The sequence below is a fragment of the Ips typographus genome, linkage group LG3, assembly GCF_016097725.1.
Source record: "Ips typographus isolate SLU linkage group LG3, UJ_Ityp_2.0, whole genome shotgun sequence".
Taxonomy (NCBI): Eukaryota; Metazoa; Arthropoda; class Insecta; order Coleoptera; family Curculionidae; genus Ips; species Ips typographus.
In genome coordinates, this window is record NC_138424.1 from 969,742 (window position 1) to 989,471 (window position 19,730).

Below are 19,730 nucleotides of genomic sequence, written 5' to 3' on the forward strand. Positions count from 1 at the left end.
CGCTGGTTTTTAGGCAGGAATCCGTCGGGATTTGAACGAGAGTGACGGCCAGTAACCTGAACGACGTTGACCTTACGATTTTCCGCAAACATTAAAAAACATTTTGACAACTGCTGTTTTTTTTTTTAATCGTTAATTTTAAATGAAAATTACGTTTCCACAAAAATACTACGTAACTCAATAGTTTCTAGTAGGTAAACAATTTTTTTACCAGATTATACTAATTTCAAATTCTAATTTTCTAGCAATGTTGCCAGTTCTAACCGATGTAATTTAATATTTATATATTTTTAAAAGTTGAATTCATAATTAAATTCACGAGACTGCTTTTACTAGCAAATTTTTTAATTACAATTTTAACTCCGCCAATTTCAATTAATTTTTAAAATTTTAAACTTAATTTTTAAATTTAGGCAATAACTTGTTTTCTATCATTGCACACCAAACTATGCAACTTTCCCTCAGTTTGCTTAAAAAACAATGCTCTGAATTATTAGTACTGTAATAACTAAAATTTTGGGTATACAGAGTGTCACATTATAATGATGAGGATCTCCAAAACAGTCAAATCTACAGAGTGTTTTGGTTGATACAAAGATGCGCAAGTATGCAAAATACTTCCCGAAATACTCGAGAATGCTTAAGTTTTAAAAAACAACTTTTTTTTTGTGCAATTTTAGGTTAAAAGTGTCAATTTTTTAGTTAGAAACAGTCAAACAAAGTATTTCCAGTTGTTAATTTAATTTTTGAGCTTGCAACATTGTAAAAACCAGGCGAAACGCTATACACGTCACCTGATGTTGCTAATGGAATTTTGAGCTTGCAACACTGTAAAGCCCTGTAAGATATCTGTCAAAAATAGTCACGTGACTTTTAAAACGTAGTTCAATCGTTGAAAATGTAGTAAATTAAATTTAGACAATTGCAGAAGTTGGAAGTAAGAGACACAACACGTGACTTTGATAATCCAATTCTTAAACTTGCAACACTGTAAACGCCAGTTGTCACCTATCAAAAATAGTCAGGTGACTTTTAAAATGTAGCTTATTCGTTGAAAATGTGATAAATGAATAAATTAAATTAAAAAGACAGTTGCAAAAGTTGAAATTGTAAGAGACACGTCTCGTGACTTTAATAATCTAATTTTTGAGCGTGCAACACTGTAAAAACCAGTCAAAACACTGACGTGACATAAAAAAATAGTTTGTGAAAATTTGCTAAATCAAATTTAGCTGAATTGTAACATACACGTCACGTGATGTTGCTAGTGGAATTTTGAGTTTTTTAAGGTAGAAATATTAAAAAACAGTCAAACGTCACAAAATGTGTTAACTTACTGTTTTCACTCAATTTTCTAGAAGAAACGCTAAAAACAGTCAAATTTTATAAAAACTGACTGCTGACGATCCTGATAGGCGACAGTCTGTTGGGAATGCGCACAGTTTGGCAACGCTGTCAAAAATCGCCTGGTTTATACATTAAAAAAAAATGTCATTCTGGCGCTAAAACTGTCAAAACTTGTCAGGATGATCGAAAACGTCAAAACGTGACAAATTTACAGAAACAAAAATTGATGTTTTGACTTAAAGCTAAACCAGCGATTTTAACATTGAAACTGACCAAATAATCAAAAGAATTTGACAAGTAATTGACATTTGCTAAATTTGACATAAAATACTGGAAGAATTCAGAAAAAATTATTTCTAATACATAATAATAAGTAAAAAACTGCTACATTTAGCATAAATAATGTAAATCAAGCTCAAATAATTGTCTACAGTAACAAAATTAAAAAAAAAAAATAAAAAAACATGGAAATATTAAAGAATGTGGTGTGGTTGTTATGTATAAAAAAACACGCTTTCTTTTACAAATGAAATGGGCGTGGCCTTTTTAATTTTGTTTTTGTTTTGTATGTATAAATTAACTTAGCAGGGCAAGCCTCGATCGTATATAATAGTTGTTGTGATGGTGCAATACGAAGCAATCTAACAAGCTTAAGTCCGGATAATAAGCCGGCGAGACAATTTTTTTTAATTAAAATTATTGTGAAATATATATGGGAAATATGAAATTATTGTATTTTTGGAAATTTCGGTATTTTTTACGTTAATTCAAAGTGATTTGTATCAAAATTTGATTAGTAGCATCTTAAAAACAGCGTGGCCAAAAAATCTTAATCATTACACTTTTCATGCACCCCCTGTATAGTAGCAGTACTGACGGCCTGTAAACGTTCCAGGGATGAGTTTAAAAGTTCTTTGCAAACATTTTTGCTCTCTTTAAAATTTTTTGTAACTATCACCGTTTCTGAGTTATTTTGCAAAAACTGGTTTGATGCAACTAAATTTCAAATCAGTTGAAATTGTGGTTTGAAATTTGAACACTCTGTAACTCGGTTATTTTTGGGAGATCAAGGTTGAACCACTCAAACTAACTTGAGCTCCTTTTTCCAGTGGTGTAGAGTAAAAAATTCTGTCTAAAAAATCACATACAGGGTGGTCAAAAACAGTGAATCATCATAAATTTCATGCACACCCTGTATACTGAAAGCAAAAACGGTCCTGAAAACTTATGGTGTTGAGTTAAGGAGGTGATTAGGAATATTTTTGGGTTCTTACAAATTTTTCGTAGGTATCACCGTTTTCGAGTTATTTAGCAAAAACTGGTTTGATGCAACCAATTTTCAAATCAGTTAAAGTTGTGGTTTTGAAATTTGAACACCTTGTAACTTGGTTATTTTTGGGGGTTTAGGGTGGTTCAACCACTTAAAAGAACCATTTTGAGCTTCTCTTTCCAGTGGTGTAGAGTAGAAAATTCTATCTTAAAAATTGCGTACAGGGTGACCAAAATAGTAAACCACCATATGTTTCTTGCACATCCTGTAAACTGGAAGCAAAAAACGGTCCTACAAATTTACGGTGTTACGCTAAGGAGTTGATTAGGAACATTTTTGGTCTCTTGCAATTTTTTTGTAACTTTTACCGTTTTTGTGTTATTTAGGAAAAACTTTAAAAAAATTTACGAATCAGTGAAATTGTAACCTAAAATGTGAACTTGGTTTAAAGGTGATTGAATCATGTTTTTACTCACATTTTTGAAACCTTCATTAAATTTCCTATCTAATCATATTAAAAAAAACTACAAAATTAAGTAAGGTCAGGGAGAAAAATGGTGTCAAGATATAAATTGTCAGAAAGATGGTTTGAAAGAACAGTTAGAGACAAAATCGTCTGTAAAAGCCACTTAGAGTGAGAAAATTACTGTTTTAAGCACATTTTTGGAATCCTCATTAAATTTCCTATCCAATACACTGGAAAAATACCACAAAATTTGGTAAAGTCAGGGAGAAAACCGGTGTCAAAGTTTGAACTGTCAGAAACACAGTTTGAAAGAACAGCCAGCGACAAAATAACCTGTAAGACCCACTTGGACTGAAAAAATTACTGTTTTAAGTACATTTTTGGAATCCTCATTAAATTTCCTATCCAATAAACTGGAAAAATACCACAAAGTTTGGTAAAGTCAGAGAGAAAGCCGGTGTCAAAGTTTGAACTGTCAGAAACACAGTTTGAAAGAACAGCCAGCGACAAAATAACCTGTAAAACCCACTTGGAGTGAGAAAATTACTGTTTTAAGTACATTTTTGGAATCCTCATTAAATTTCCTATCCAATAAACTGGAAAAATACCAAAAAATTTGGTAAAGTCAGAGAGAAAACCGGTGTCAAAGTTTGAACTGTCAGAAACACAGTTTGAAAGAACAGCCAGCGACAAAATAACCTGTAAGACCCACTTGGAGTGAGAAAATTACTGTTTTAAGTACATTTTTGGAATCCTCATTAAATTTCCTATCCAATAAACTGGAAAAATACCACAAAGTTTGGTAAAGTCAGAGAGAAAGCCGGTGTCAAAGTTTGAACTGTCAGAAACACAGTTTGAAAGAACAGCCAGCGACAAAATAACCTGTAAAACCCACTTGGAGTGAGAAAATTACTGTTTTAAGTACATTTTTGGAATCCTCATTAAATTTCCTATCCAATAAACTGGAAAAATACCAAAAAATTTGGTAAAGTCAGAGAGAAAACCGGTGTCAAAGTTTGAACTGTCAGAAACACAGTTTGAAAGAACAGCCAGCGACAAAATAACCTGTAAAACCCACTTGGAGTGAGAAAATTACTGTTTTAAGTACATTTTTGGAATCCTCATTAAATTTCCTATCCAATAAACTGGAAAAATACCAAAAAATTTGGTAAAGTCAGAGAGAAAACCGGTGTCAAAGTTTGAACTGTCAGAAACACAGTTTGAAAGAACAGCCAGCGACAAAATAACCTGTAAGACCCACTTGGAGTGAGAAAATTACTGTTTTAAGTACATTTTTGGAATCCTCATTAAATTTCCTATCCAATAAACTGGAAAAATACCACAAAATTTGGTAAAGTCAGGGAGAAAACCGGTGTCAAAGTTTGAACTGTCAGAAACACAGTTTGAAAGAACAGCCAGCGACAAAATAACCTGTAAGACCCACTTGGAGTGAGAAAATTACTGTTTTAAGTACATTTTTGGAATCCTCATTAAATTTCCTATCAAATAAACTGAAAAAATATAGCAAAATTTGATACAGTGAGAGAGAAAAACGGTGTCAAAATTTGAACATCACTCAAAAAACTATTTATAAATTATACAAGGCGTTTCCTTCATAAAAAATTGAAATTGTTCCTACCGAGAAAGTATTTATTTAATTATATTTCAAATAATTGTTTAAAAATTAATACAACAAAAATTATAAGGCCATTGCCAAATTATTAGGCCTTGTTTTTATGGTTTAAATTGAATCTACAAATGATTACAGCAAACAATTTTCGTTTTGTCATTTCAAAAATCTCTACCGCAAATATTTGATCAGAGTGTCGCATTAAAACCCACCTAAAAACTTATACTGCTTTAATAATAATAATAATAAAATCAAACATATTATTCAATAAAGTAAAATGTTTGCTTTAATAATGATAACTTTCAGATAATTTCCGTACATCCAGCCTTATAGGTGGAAAACATTTGAAAATTATTTATGTTTTATTCATATTTTTTGTTAATAATAATTATAATATACAACGTTCAGGATCACAACCAAATCAAAGGCTCAGTCTTCGTCTTGGACTTCATTGTTCTGCTCTTGGTAGTCGGGGTTTCGTTTCAGTTCACCTTGGCTGGCCTCATCGGGGAAATTTTTGCACCGGGTAATCAAGCTGAAATTTTTTTACAAAATCACGTTTGTTGTTGTTTCTACTTGTCAACGTTCAGGTGTTAATCGGTTTAAAGCTAATTAACACCTGATGTTGAGTTTTTTATGTTCGAAAATAAGCGACATGTTGCATGCTCGTCGATTTTGCATAATCACCGCGAAGTTCGATAAGCAACCAACGTGTATGCATACAAATGTTACCGTTTCTGATAAAACGCCTCGAGATGTTGGGTTTTATTGAAATTTTCTGTCCAATATAAGGAAAACTCAGAAATCACTCTGGTTTTGATTTAAACTATCCTTATATACAGGAAAATTTGCCTGGAAACAGAAAACTTTCAAGTGATTGCAATTTTCTTATTACGTTAGGTTAACTGATTACTACACTTTTGGGAGGGAAAAATCAAATTAGAGCTAGGTGGAAAATGAATCATCGCACCCTTGGAATTACCTGGACACACACATTATTAAGGTCTACGTTGTTTCAGTTTTTGGGAAAAGTTTACGTGGGGACATAATCCAATTTAGGGAAAATTGTCATCAAAAGAGCTGAAAAAGGCCCAATCTTTTTATTTGAGAGATGAAACTTACATGTACAGGATGTTGGTTAGGTTAGTTGAGATTGTTGGTTATTCTAAGCATTTTAAATATTTTTAGTTTCAGTTTTTCAGTTTTATCATATCAAAAAGTATGCTAATTTACCAAGCTAGTACAACAAAATTAAAAGTTACTATATCTCAAAAGCTGGCAATTTATACAAGGAAATATACATTTTTCTATTTTTTCTTCGAAAGTTTTAGGTTTACTGAGACGTTTTAAAGTCTTTTGTCAATGCCAGAAGCTTCTAAAAATTGTCTAAACCTTTCCAGAATCTTCTAAAAGTGCCAGAAACTTTTAGAATATTATTTAAAGCACCCTAAAATGACGTAAGAAGTCCCCAAAAATTTTTACATTTTTCCAGCTACCTCGAAAAGTGGCAGAGACCTCTAGAATGATCTGAGAGCTCCCAAGAAGCTTTCAAAAATTCTAGAGACCTCCAAAACCAGCATAAACCTCCCCAGTGTTCCCTAAAAGTGCCAAAAGCCTCTACAATCATATGAGAGCTCTCAGAAAGCTTTTAATAATAATTCTAGAAACCTCTAAAACCTGTCTAGACCATTCCAGTATTTTCTAAAAGTATCAAAAGCCTCTAGAATCATATGAAGGATTTCAAGAAGCTTTCAAAAATTCTAGAGACTTCCAAAACCAGCCTAAACCTTCACAGTGTTCTCTAAAAGTGCCAAAATCATATGAGAGTTCTCAGGAAGCTCTTAACAATTCTAGAAACCTCTAAAACCTGCCTAGACCTTCCCAGTATTCTCTAAAAGTGTCAAAAGCCTCTAGATTCATATGAAAGCTTTCAAGAAGCTTACAAAAATTCTAAAAACCTCTTAAAGGTTCCTAAACCTTTCCAGTATTCTCTAGAAGTGCCAAAAACCTCTATAATGATACGAGAGCTCTGAAGAAACTTTTAAAAATTCTGGAAACCTCTAAAACCAGCCTAAACCTTCACAGTAGTTTCTAGAAGTGCCAAAAGCCTCTAGAATCATTTGAAGGCTTTCAAGAAGCTTTCAACCATTCTAGAGACCTCCAAAACCAGTCTAAACCTTCCCAGTGTTCTCTAAAAGTGCCAAAATCATATGAGAGTTCTCAGGAAGCTCTTAACAATTCTAGAAACCTCTAAAACCTGCCTAGACCATCCCTGGATTCTCTAGAAGTGTCAAAAACCTCTATAATGATACGAGAGCTCTGAAGAAACTTTTAAAAATTCTGGAAACCTCTAAAACCAGCCTAAACCTTCACAGTAGTTTCTAGAAGTGCCAAAAGCCTCTAGAATCATTTGAAGGCTTTCAAGAAGCTTTCAAAAATTCTAGAGACCTCCAAAACCAGTCTAAACCTTCCCAGTGTTCTCTAAAAGTGCCAAAATCATATGAGAGTTCTCAGGAAGCTCTTAACAATTCTAGAAACCTCTAAAACCTGCCTAGACCATCCCTGGATTCTCTAGAAGTGTCAAAAGCCTCTACAATCATATGAGAGTTCTCAGGAAGCTCATAACAATTCTAGAAACCTCTAAAACCTGCCTAGACCATCCCGGTATTCTCTAGAAGTGTCAAAAGCCTCTAGATTCATATGAAAGCTTTCAAGAAGCTTATAAAAATTCTAAAAACCTCTTAAAGGTACCTAAACCTTTCCAGTTTTTTTTTCTAGTGGTGCCAAAAGCCTCTATAATGATACGAGAGCTCTGAAGAAACTTTTAAAAATTCTGGAGACCTCTAAAACTAGCCTAAACCTTCACAGTATTTTCTAGAAGTGCCAAAAGCCTCTAGAATCATATGAAGGCTTTCAAGAAGCTTTCAAAAATTCTAGAGACCTCCAAAACCAGTCTAAACCTTCCCAGTGTTCTCTAAAAGTGCCAAAATCATATGAGAGTTCTCAGGAAGATCTTAACAATTCTAGAAACCTCTAAAACCTGCCTAGACTATCCCAGTATTCTCTAGAAGTGTCAAAAGCCTCTACAATCATATGAGAGTTCTTAGGAAGCTCATAACAATTCTGGAAACCTTTAAAACCTGCCTAGACCTTCCCAGTATTCTCTAAAAGTGTCAAAAGCCTCTAGATTCATATGAAAGCTTTCAAGAAGCTTACAAAAATTTTAAAAACCTCTTAAAGGGTCCTAAACCTTTCCAGTATTCTCTAGAAGTGCCAAAAGCCTCTATAATGATTCGAAAGCTCTGAAGAAACTTTTAAAAATTCTGGAGACCTCTAAAACTAGCCTAAACCTTCACAGTATTTTCTAGGAGTGCCAAAAAAAGCCTCTAGAATCATATGAAGGCTTTCAAGAAGCTTTCAAAAATTCTAGAGACCTCCAAAACCAGTCTAAACCTTCCCAGTGTTCTCTAAAAGTGCCAAAATCATATAAGAGTTCTCAGGAAGCTCTTAACAATTCTAGAAACCTCTAAAACCTGCCTAGACCATCCCTGGATTCTCTAGAAGTGTCAAAAGCCTCTACAATCATATGAGAGTTCTCAGGAAGCTCATAACAATTCTGGAAACCTCTAAAACCTGCCTAGACCTACCCAGTATTCTCTAGAAGTGTCAAAAGCCTCTAGATTCATATGAAAGCTTTCAAGAAGCTTACAAAAATTCTAAAAACCTCTTAAAGGTTCCTAAACCTTTCCAGTATTCTCTAGAAGTGCCAAAAGCCTCTATAATGATACGAGAGCTCTGAAGAAACTTTTAAAAATTCTGAAAACCTCTAAAACCAGCCTAAACCTTCACAGTATTTTCTAGAAGTGCCAAAAGCCTCTAGAATCGTATGAAGGCTTTCAAGAAGCTTTCAAAAATTCTAGAGACCTCCAAAAGCAGCCTAAACCCTCCCAGTGTTGTCTAAAAGTGCCAAAAGCCTCTACAATCATCTACATCAGTTCTCAGGAAGCTCATAACAATTCTGGATTCTCTCATTCAATGATATGAGAGCTCTAAAGAAACTTTTAAAAATTCTAGTGACCTCTAAAACCAGCTAAACCTTCGTAGTATTCTCTAGAAGCGCTTAAAGCCTGTAGAATCATGTGAACGCTTTCAAGAAGCTTATAAAAATTTTAGAAACTTCCAAAAGCTGCCAAAATCCTCTAGAAACATATTTGAATCCCATTGGAATTTTTTTAATCTGTAAGCAAAAACTGAATATTTGCAACATTCTCTGAAAGTGTCCGGAACCTCCAGATTCAAATTTTTAAAAACGCCAAACACTCCTAAAAAGTGCCAGAACCTACCAAAAACCTCTAAAAGTAACAGAGACCTCTAAAATTACACCAAAACTCTTCAAAAGCCTGTAAAAACTGCTTACCTTAAAAAAGCATCAAGATCTTCTAGAATCATATTTAAATCTCCCATGCAGTTTTATAAAACAACAGTGTCTAAAAATGACCTAAACCTCCCAAAAAAGCCTTTAGAATCATATTGCATCTCCCAAACTGTAAAATTACTAAAAAATTCTTAATCCTTTCCAAAATTATTTCTAGATGTTTCTAGAATCGTATTGAAACATGCAAGAATGCCAGAATTTTCTACTAAGGGTCTAAACATCCCAGAAATTCTTTAAAAGTGCCAGAGGCCTCTAGAATCATACAGAAGCTGTAAAGAATCTTTTGAAACTGTCATAGATCTGTAAAAACTGTCTAAACCTTCTCAGAATTTTCTAAAAGTGCCAAATGCTTCTTAGACTTGTATATTAAGCTCACTAAAACCTCTTTAAAATGCTAGAAACGTTTAAAAAAGACCTTAACCGCCTAAGAAACTTTAAAAACTGTCACACTAAATACATATCAAAGCTTCTGAAGAGCGAGAAGACTCTAAAAATTAAAAGTGCCAAAAGCTGCTAGAATCATGTTAAATCCAGCAAAAATTTTGGAAATTCTGTCAGAGGCCTCTAAAAACTGCTTAAAATTTCCCAGAACCTTTTAAAAGTTTCAAAGATTTTTCGAATCATATTAAATATAATTGAATCTGTTCCAATAGGAAAACTGTTTAAATCTTCTCAGAATCTTCTAAACAACAATATACTGGCTTTCCCAATTGTGAAAAGTTTACAAAAAGACTTAAATATCCCAAGAAGTATTTACAGTCATCTTAAGTCTTTTAAAATTGCTGTTGTCTCCAAAAACAGTTCAAATATATCATTTTCTATTTACAGTAGTTGAGAATATTTTAAAAATATCCTCTGATTCTTCTGATTTTTTGAGGTTTGGTGGTTTTCTGTCCACTTTTGGTTTAAACAGTAACAATATAAACACGACTTTCAGTCATATCCTGTATTATCATAAACTTTCATTACACCCTAATAGTTTGACATTGTGAAGTTAAAATCATAAAACACATGTTTAACTTAATGAAAACTGAAAGCTCTCCCGTAGGCCTAATTCTGGCTTAATAAGGTAAATTGTTCCAGCCAGCCCTTTGTTGCCCTATTGCATTACTCATTACACTCCAGACCATTATTCCTTTGATATGTCAAGATTATCAGACCGCCCTCTCTAACCGATAATAATTGCAACCTCAAAACTGATTAATGAAAGTATAAATTGTTAGGTGGTAACGTTCCTAATATTTACACTGACGAGCATGCGGAACGGTGTTACTAAAGTTTTGTGAATTTACACTTACCATAATAGTTTAGTAGCTTGTTCTGGATTAGGGTTGGCGTAGCTTCTCTTTCCATATCCACCCGGAAACAGTCCGGGGGGTAACGCATACTTGCGTGTTTGATGACGTTTGTCTAACATTTCGTCGCTTCGTAGAAATCTGGATCTTTTGGATTAAATCACATAAGTCAAAAAATTAAATTTAATGCAATTTTTAAGTAACTTACAGGCACGGTTTTTTGCCACAGTAAGACCACAAGTCGAATATATTACTTTTTTTTTCGATGGCAGTGGATTCTGGACTGGTCCAGGCTCGAGTACCTAGAATCCAGGCTAGTAACAATACTAGATTGAGAGCGACGTGGTAGTTGAAAGTGGCCATAATCGGAACTAAGACAAAAAAAAGTAGTATTTTTACTAAATATCATTATTGCATATCACTACTGTTCAATTTAAAGGCAAATAACGTTGACTCGGCGACTTATGGGAAGCAAAACTGGACTTTATCAATACATAATGATTTTTTCATTAATTACGTTTATTTTGAAGTAATTAATGGGAATTGGTTTTGAAATAATTTGTGCAAGAAAAGTGTGTATAGTTTTTTACTATTTTTCTCACCCTGTACGCAATTTTTAAGATAAAGAGGAGCTGAAAACGGTTCGGACGAATTTTCGTGATTTTGATCAATTTTCATGATTTTGATCAATTTTCATAATTTTGCTCATTTTTTAGTTTTTAACCCAATTTTCATGATTTTGATCAATTTTCATAATTTTGCTCATTTTTAAGTTTTTGGACCAATTTTCGTGATTTTGATCAATTTTCATGATTTTGATCAATTTTCATAATTTTGCTCATTTTTTAGTTTTTGGACCAATTTTCATAATTTCGCTCATTTTTTAGTTATTAAACCAATTTTCGTGATTTTGCTAATTTTTTTGTTTTTGGACCAATTTTCATAATTTTGATCAATTTTCATAATTTTACTCATTTTTTAGTTTTTGGATCATTTTTCATGATTTTGATCAATTTTCATAATTTTGCTAATTTTTTAGTTTTTGGACCAATTTTCATGTTTTGGTCAGTTTTCATAAATTTGCTCATTTTTTAGTTTTTCAAAACGAAAAATTTCAACGCAAGAAAAAATTTTCGTAAAGAACTGCTAAATTCATCTTTGATAGCTTTACAGTCCCTTAGTGCCGCTACTATACAAGGGGTGCATGAAAAATGTAGTAATTCAGATTTTTTGCCCACCCTGTAAGCAATTTTAAAGATTTTGAAGATAGATTTTTTTGCTATACATTACTGGAAAAAGGAGCTGAAAACGGTTCTTTTAAGTGGTTGAACCACTCTAAAATCCCAAAAATAACTGAGTTAAAAGGTGTTGAAAGTTGAAATTTCAAACCACAATTTCAACTGATTTGAAAATTAGTTGCATCAAACCAGTTTTTGCTAAATAACTCAAAAACACTGAAAGTTACAAAAAAAATGTAAGAGATCAAAAATGTCCCTAATTAAATCCTTAACTCAGCACCGTAAGATAGTAGGACCGTTTTTGCTTCCAGTATACAGGGTGTGCATGAAAATATGGTGATTGACTGTTTTTGGTCACCCTGTACGTACTTTTTCAGATAGATTTTTTTGCTCAACACCATTGGAAAAAGGAGCCTAAGGCGGTTAATTTGAGTGGTTCAACCTCCCTGATCTCCCAAAAATAACCGAGTTACAAGGTACTCAAATTTCAACTAATTTGAAAATTTGTTGCATCAAACCAGTTTTTGCTAAATAACTCAAAAACGCTGAAAGTTACAAAAAAAATTAGAGATCAAAAATGTCCCTAATGAACTCCTTAACTCAGCACCGTAAGATAGCTGGACCGTTTTTGCTTCCAGTATACAGGGTGTGCATGAAAATATGGTGATTGACTGTTTTTGGTCACCCTGTACGTACTTTTTCAGATAGATTTTTTTGCTCAACACCATTGGAAAAAGGAGCCTAAGGCGGTTAATTTGAGTGGTTCAACCCCCCTGATCTCCCAAAAATAACCGAGTTACAGGGTGCTCAAATTTCAACTAATTTGAAAATGTATTGCATTAAACCAGTTATTGCTAAATAACTCAGAAACGGTGAAAGTTACGAAAAATTTGAACACAAGAAAAAATGTTCGTAAAGAACTGCTAAATACATCTTTGATAGCTTTACAGTCCCTTAGTGCCGCTACTATACAAGGGGTGCATGAAAAATGTAGTGCTTCAGATATTTTGGCCACCCTGTAAGCAATTTTTAAGATAGATTTTTTTGCTATACATTACTGGAAAGAGGAGCTGTAAACGGTTCTTTTAAGTGGTTGAACCACTCTAAAATCCCAAAAATAACTCAGTTAAAAGGTGTTGAAAGTTGAAATTTCAAACCACAATTTCAACTAATTTGAAAATTAGTTGCATCAAACCAGTTTTTGCTAAATAACTCAAAAACACTGAAAGTTACAAAAAAAATGTAAGAGATCAAAAATGTCCCTAATAAAATCCTTAACTCAGCACCGTAAGATAGCAGGACCGTTTTTGCTTCCAGTATACAGGGTTTGCATGAAAAGTATGATTCCAATGGTCAATTTTTCAGATTCAGATCAGAATTTTTTGCTCAACACCGTTGGAAAAAAGAGCTCAAGACGGTTAATTTGAGTGGTTCAATCTCCCTGATCTCTCTAAAAAAATCTACATTATACATACATAAACTTGTCAAAACTGTCATTTTGTAACAAATCCAAGTTTAAAGAGTCGTACACTGTATGATGAACGTTTATGTCAGCATTTCATGCCTACACATGAAAAGTGGGGTTAATTTTTTCCAAATATGCAATTAACCCCTTTCTCTGACCAATATAGGGTGACGTGCATACAACGTGCCTATTACGTAAACATACCGGGCAATTAATTGTCAAGCCTGCGGCCAATTTGGCGTGCGAATCAGATTTGTATGCGAAGATGCGAGCACTGTTGACTTAACAAAAAATATCCCAATCACCCCCACGTTTTGTTGGTTAATTAATTATTTTGGACGCAAAACGCATTTCAAGAATAAATTTCCCAAAACTTAATCAAATCAATTACGAAGTTAATCTCCGCTTAGAACGCGGCTGAAACTCTGATTAAATCAAAACCAAGAAACTATTTTAGAACGGACGACACAGTTCTAATTTAAAGTGAATGTGAAATCGGCTGTCTAGTCATTCAAACCAGTTTTTCATTTGCGACAACAATCAAGTACATCACCTTTAAATTAGGCTGTGAAATGAAAGGAAGAAGATGTTTATCGCTATAAACTCGAAGGGCGGACGCGAAAACACACAGATCGCCGTTTACTTAGTCAAACTTTAAAATCTTTAATTACATTGCATTTTAAGAACTCATTATAAAGCGAAATTAAACCAGATAAAAAGCACACAAAGTCTGCGCTTTGTGTTGTCGTGTTTCAATTTTAAATCCACCCCGGAAAGTCAAAACTTTACAAAGAATTTAAGAGGAAAAAACGATAAACTAAATAGGACAAAAAAAATAATGATTCAATTAAACAATGTGAAAGTAGTCGAAAATTATTAGGGTCGAAATTTGCTTGAAATTTAAAAAAACACTAACAGCACTTACGTCTATAACAATAAGTGATAATCAGCGATAATGACCCCTACTGACTATTATTAAAAAATAATTTAGTACATAATTTGAAAGTTGTTTAAAATTTGTGTGTTAGAAAATTAAGACGTCAGACAGTATCAAAAATGTGTTTTTTTGATTATACACACAGTGTTCTGACATTTTGAAAGCTTATTAGAATTTTTAGATAAATTTTAGAAGCTTCTCGCATTTTTATGGCCCTTACTGACATTCACTGTAATATTAAAAAAATTATTTAGTACACGATTTGAAAGTAAAATTAGTGTGTTATAGTAAAAATCAAACAAAATCAAGACAATGTCACACAAAATAAGTTTTAAGGTTTAAATGGTTTTCGCTTTTTTTGAGCAGATTTAATATGTTTTTAGGGGATTTTTAGAGGGTTCTGACAATGTTTAGCAGATTTTAGAATTATCCGGCAGATTTATAGGATTATTTCGAGCTTCCATGTGTCTTCATAAGCCTCTGGCACTGTAAAATGATTCTGACATAACTTTTAGAAACATTTTAACGAATTTTGAGGGATTTAATATGATTCTCAGGACTTTAGCACCTTTAAAGACCTCTGGCATTTATAAATCTTACTTTGTCGAAATTTGCTTGCTAATAGTTCTATAAATCCAATTTTGCCAGTTGACAAGTTTAGGGCCAAGTTTATTATTGATAATGGATCAGTTATAACAGTTTAAGCAGTCAAATTGGTGTGTCTTAATTTAGTATCTAGAGACCTCTATGGACAGTTGCAACAACTACAATCTGTGGTATATTCATGGTATAATGATGGTATATTAGTCATTCAATAATTGAACCATATGGTGACTGCGCCACTACACGTTAGATAAGATTTGTGTCCCTGATTTACCAATACAGGGTGTTTCATCTTCAAAAGGTGAAAAAATGCACCTTTTTTGCACAACTGCAGTTTTGGCAATTTTTTATTTTACTCCAAAATGAATCCATTGCACAGCAATTGCATATTTATACCAAAAGACATTATATTAGGTGAAATAAACACAAAAAGGTGGTTTATTAAAAAAATCTTTAAAAATCCAATGTCGGTGACTCAAAGTTTTCCTTGAGGGTCATTTTTGGCCTCAAAACTGTCAAATTTACTGTTTTTGTGAGATTTTAAACTGCTTGGAAGCTTCTACACTGTTCTAAATGAACATCTTAAAGCTTCGACACTTTTTTGGTAGCTTTCAAAACCTTCTAGACAATTTTGGAAGTTTTTGAAAGTGCTCAAGAAAAATATAGAAGTGTTTTGAAGTTTCTAGACTGTTCTGGAGGATTTTTGAAAGATTATACACTGTTCTAAAAGATGCTTCTAAACTGCTTTAGAAGCATTTTGAAATTTCTAGACCGTTTTATAAGCATTGGAAAACTAAAACGATTCTAGAATATTTTGAAAGCTTTTAGAACGCCTTATAAGCATATAGAAGCTATTTGGAAGCTTCTCAGGTGTTTCAAGAGCATACGAAAACTTCTAGGCTGTTTTAGAAACATTTAAAAACTTCTGGACTGCATTGAAATCATTTGGAAACTTCTAAACTGTTCTGAAAGTTATTGAAAGCTTTTAGACTACTCTAGAAGGATGTGAAAGATTTTAAAGTGTTTTGGAAGCTTCTAGACTGCTTCAAGAGCATTTGGAAGATTATGGGTTGTTCAAGTAGCTTCAGAAAGATTCTAGGCTGTTTTAGAAGCATCTTGAAGTTTCTAGACTGTTTTGAAAGCTTTGGAAAACTTCTAGACGGTTTTGGAAATGTTTGATATATTTGAGAATGCTCTATGAGCATTTAGAAGCTATTTGGAAACTTCTCAGGTGTTTCAAGAGCATACGCAAACTTCTAGGCTGTTTTAGAAAGATTTAAAAACTTCTGGACTGCATTGAAATCATTTGGAAACTTCTAAACTGTTCTGAAAGTTATTGAAAGCTTTTAGACTACTCTAGAAGGATGTGAAAGATTTTAAAGTGTTTTGGAAGCTTCTAGACTGCTTCAAGAGCATTTGGAAGCTTTTGGGTTGTTCAAAAAGTTTAGAAAGATTCTAGGCTGTTTTGAAAGCTTGTGCTTCATTTAAAAAAGTCGAAATTTTGAATTGATTTTAAGTTGAATTAGTCTAAATATGATTTAAGAATATCTTTGGCTCACCCTGTACTGGCTTTCTTGAGGGAAGAGGTTTCCTGGTAAAGAGAATTTTTTTTGAAAATTCCAGCACAATAAACGTTTATTAAGAAAAAACTAAAAATATTTAATATAGTTAGTAAATTCCTTTCCCTCATCGCTTTGAAGTTTCAAATAAATTAGTTTTCAATCCAGTTTATAACATGTTTTGAGTTGAATACCTTATATAATTACGATAAAAATAGGTATTCAACTAAAGACACCGGTTCAGTAACTAATCTAATTGCAACTGTAATTAAACTAGACGACAACGATGTCCTATTATAAGAACTAATTAATACGATTTAGTCGCAACTTAATAAATTTGCTTTCAAAAAACAAATTGAAAAAAAAAGCAATAATTGCCAGTTTAGAGAATTAACGTGGTGAATATTGTCAACATTTAATTAACTAATTAAAACAAAGTAGATGCGTGTCTGTTTAACGTATATTGATATTCCATGTAAGCACATTTTAATATATTAAAAATAGCAAGCGATTTTTAGATTAGATTAGACTCGATGAACAAGAGGGTTGACTGTTTTTTGTTACTGATAGATAACGCAAAAATTGAAAACTTACACGTGCAAATAAAGGTGAAAATTCGCTTTTCCCGCCATGTACGAAATAAAAAACAAACAATTTGCTTTCCTCATACTTGAGCGAAAATATACATACACTAGATTCGATGCAGGGAAATCCGTTTGGTAAACATTGCATCTGTTTTGTAAAGCGCTGTTGGAGGTTTTATAAATTAAAAATATTCAATTTTAATTCATTGAAAAAAATTAAGTCTAAATTGCCGGTATAATTGGTACACGGTTTGAATTGGGATAGCTTAATTGGTGCCCTCAAGACCACTTATCAATCCTCTCCAAGGATTAATTTAAAAAAATATTTTCCAGTTTCTATAAGATTATGAAAAATTGATTTGTGACTAAAATCCGTCCCAGAGCTAGTGGAACTAAGTTTCGTTCCTTTCTATTACATGTGCACTGAGCGAGATGGAATTATCTTTGGGCTTGTTCGAGGCTGATCTTGTTCAGAAATAACTCGACGTCCGTTATTGGACAATGATTGCCATCTGATCAACTTATTTAAAAAACGACCTGGTGTCACGTGACAAACTGTCAAATGATTTCACAAAGTGTGCACCGGCAATATTTCTAACTAGTGACTCCATTGAAAATTATTAATTTTGATTTTCTGACGTTTGTTGACAATTTTCTTATATTATTGATTTTTTAGTTTTTGTTTTGTGTAGTTGTATTTGTCATTTTATAAGTGCAATTATTTTTGTGTCAGTTTGACAGCAGAATCATGTTTTTAAGGGAAAAATTTCCCGTACTAAGTTTTAAGTGAATAGTTTCAAAATTGCGGCTGAAAATGGTTATCCAGCTAAATCCACCCAGGCAGGCACAGAAAAACTCATTTTTAAGTAAATTTTTGTGCAATTTTCAAAATAATCGTCCTTAACACGCTTATTTGAAACATTCTGCATTGGCACATCATATGACAAAATAAAGCTAATAAATGGGGCTATCACGTGACGCTGACCAGACCAGGATAAGTTGTACCGTTTTGCTACTAGAGGTCGTCAAAGTTGACGAAGAGTTTACCACAAGAAGTCTATTGGATGAGAAATTGATCAAAATTCAACATTAATTAACATAAAAATGCTTGATTTTTTATTATTTTATGCTAATTAAGTTGATTTAGCCAAGTTTTGAAATCCGGAAAAAAAGTTTTTTACCAAGTTTTACAGAGTTTTGAGATTTTATTGTCATTACTGTAAACGTAGGCAATTCACTCATTTCAACTGTGAACATATTTTCTTAATTTTGATAACCGAATAAGGTTTGTTTTTGCATATTTTCAGTGTCTATTATTGTAGAATTTAGTAATTACTTAAGGAATTTGTTTTAAGCAAATATGGTCCATAACAACATGCCAATTTGTGTTTAGAAAAAATTAAGTACTAAAGACCGAATTGGAAGGGTAAAAATTCAGACAAAACAAACGTTTACTAGAATTTTAAAAAAACTCAAAATAAAGGTCTATTTTCCTAGTTTTCACAGGGCTGGACTTTGCCAAAGAAGTCATCCAAACAGAAAATTCAATTCAAGAAACTATAAGAAGTACGGGGGGAATTTTAGTAAGAATTGTTACTAAAAACACTCAGGAATAATAGTTCTACCCTGTCTCCTTCCCTAGTTTGCACACAATATCTCCGTAACTATAAGAGGTACAGGAGTGAATTTTAGTGTAAATTATTGCTAAAACTGTCAGGAATATCCAAAATTGACAGTCCTACCCTGTTTTCGAGGTTTCACAGGACTACAATTATTACCACTAGAAAATGTTGTCAAAAATCACTCAAATATACACATTAATAAGGGACGTGAGTCTTCTAATTTTAAAAATGTACAGAAAAACCCAGCTTAAGTTTAGTGCGGTCCAGACTGTGACTTTTTCAATTGTATTCTACACAGTCTGAGACACTTGGCTTAAAGTACGACGCTGCAAATGGGAGTAAGAGAAAAATTGACATTTGTCAAAAATAACAGCACAAAAACGTAAAATGTCAAAAACACAAGCCTTACCTGCGGTCTATATGAACAACAAGTGATTTTCAGTTGACAACACGGCAACCAACTGTTGGGGCGCACTCTGAAAGTTTCGAAGTTGTCTCCGGTTTTAAAGGCATGCGCCCCCTTTTCCCCCCCACAGCGTTCAACGTTGTGAGGGAGTTGATTCACTTTTCCCCCCACCTTTTACCACCACTTTAATTGAAATTGTGTATGTTTTTTCTTGAGTAGGTAGGTACGAATCTTTCAAAGTGGATTTGTTTCAATATGTTTTGAAAATTTGATAGTTTATTTCTAATTTTCAATTGTTGTTTGCTCAGTTAATGTCAGAAAGTGCAACAAATAATACAAAAATGGCTGTTCAATTCAGTTAATTAATGCATTTTTATGCTAAAAACCAAAAAAATCCAATACTTTGCTTATAAACTATTTGAGAATATTAAACTGATCATTTTGATAGCTTATGGCATGTTTAAAGCAAAACCAGTCTATTGCCATACTGTTTCAATGACATTTGATAGAGCAGGATAGAGATACATTCGTTTTGCACTAAACCTACCAATCGAAACCGCTATTAATTTAAATTAAGTTGGTTTAGACTGTAAACGTGTCAGCCTATGCAGCCATAAAATCAAGTAAATAAATTAAATTTTAATTAATCCAAAATGTAGTATACCGAACTTCACAATTTGTCAATTTTATAACGACGTTATTTTCTACAAATTAACGTTTCTTATAAATTGCCTAACTCAGTTATTACTGAAATTTGACAGATATCATGTGACATTATAAGCTATATAACTAATGCGGTCACGTGTTATATGATATTTTAATATGTCTCTCTGTACGTTTAGGCTAATTTTAGCTGAAATTTATATTTTACAA

General features: G+C 32.8%; 1 protein-coding gene across 1 annotated transcript; it reads right to left on the bottom strand.

Annotated features, from left to right (window-relative positions):
* Window positions 1-4,928: 4,928 nt before the first annotated feature.
* LOC145726724 (uncharacterized) lies at window positions 4,929-19,019 on the bottom strand. Its single transcript, XM_081975947.1, has 4 exons — window positions 18,861-19,019; window positions 10,652-10,814; window positions 10,447-10,590; window positions 4,929-5,248 (listed from the first exon to the last, which is right to left on the bottom strand). The coding sequence occupies exons 2-4, from the start codon at window positions 10,804-10,806 to the stop codon at window positions 5,143-5,145; spliced, it is 405 nt and encodes a 134-aa protein (XP_081832073.1). The 5' UTR covers window positions 10,807-10,814; window positions 18,861-19,019; the 3' UTR covers window positions 4,929-5,142.
* Between the last annotated feature and the right edge of the window lie 711 nt (window positions 19,020-19,730).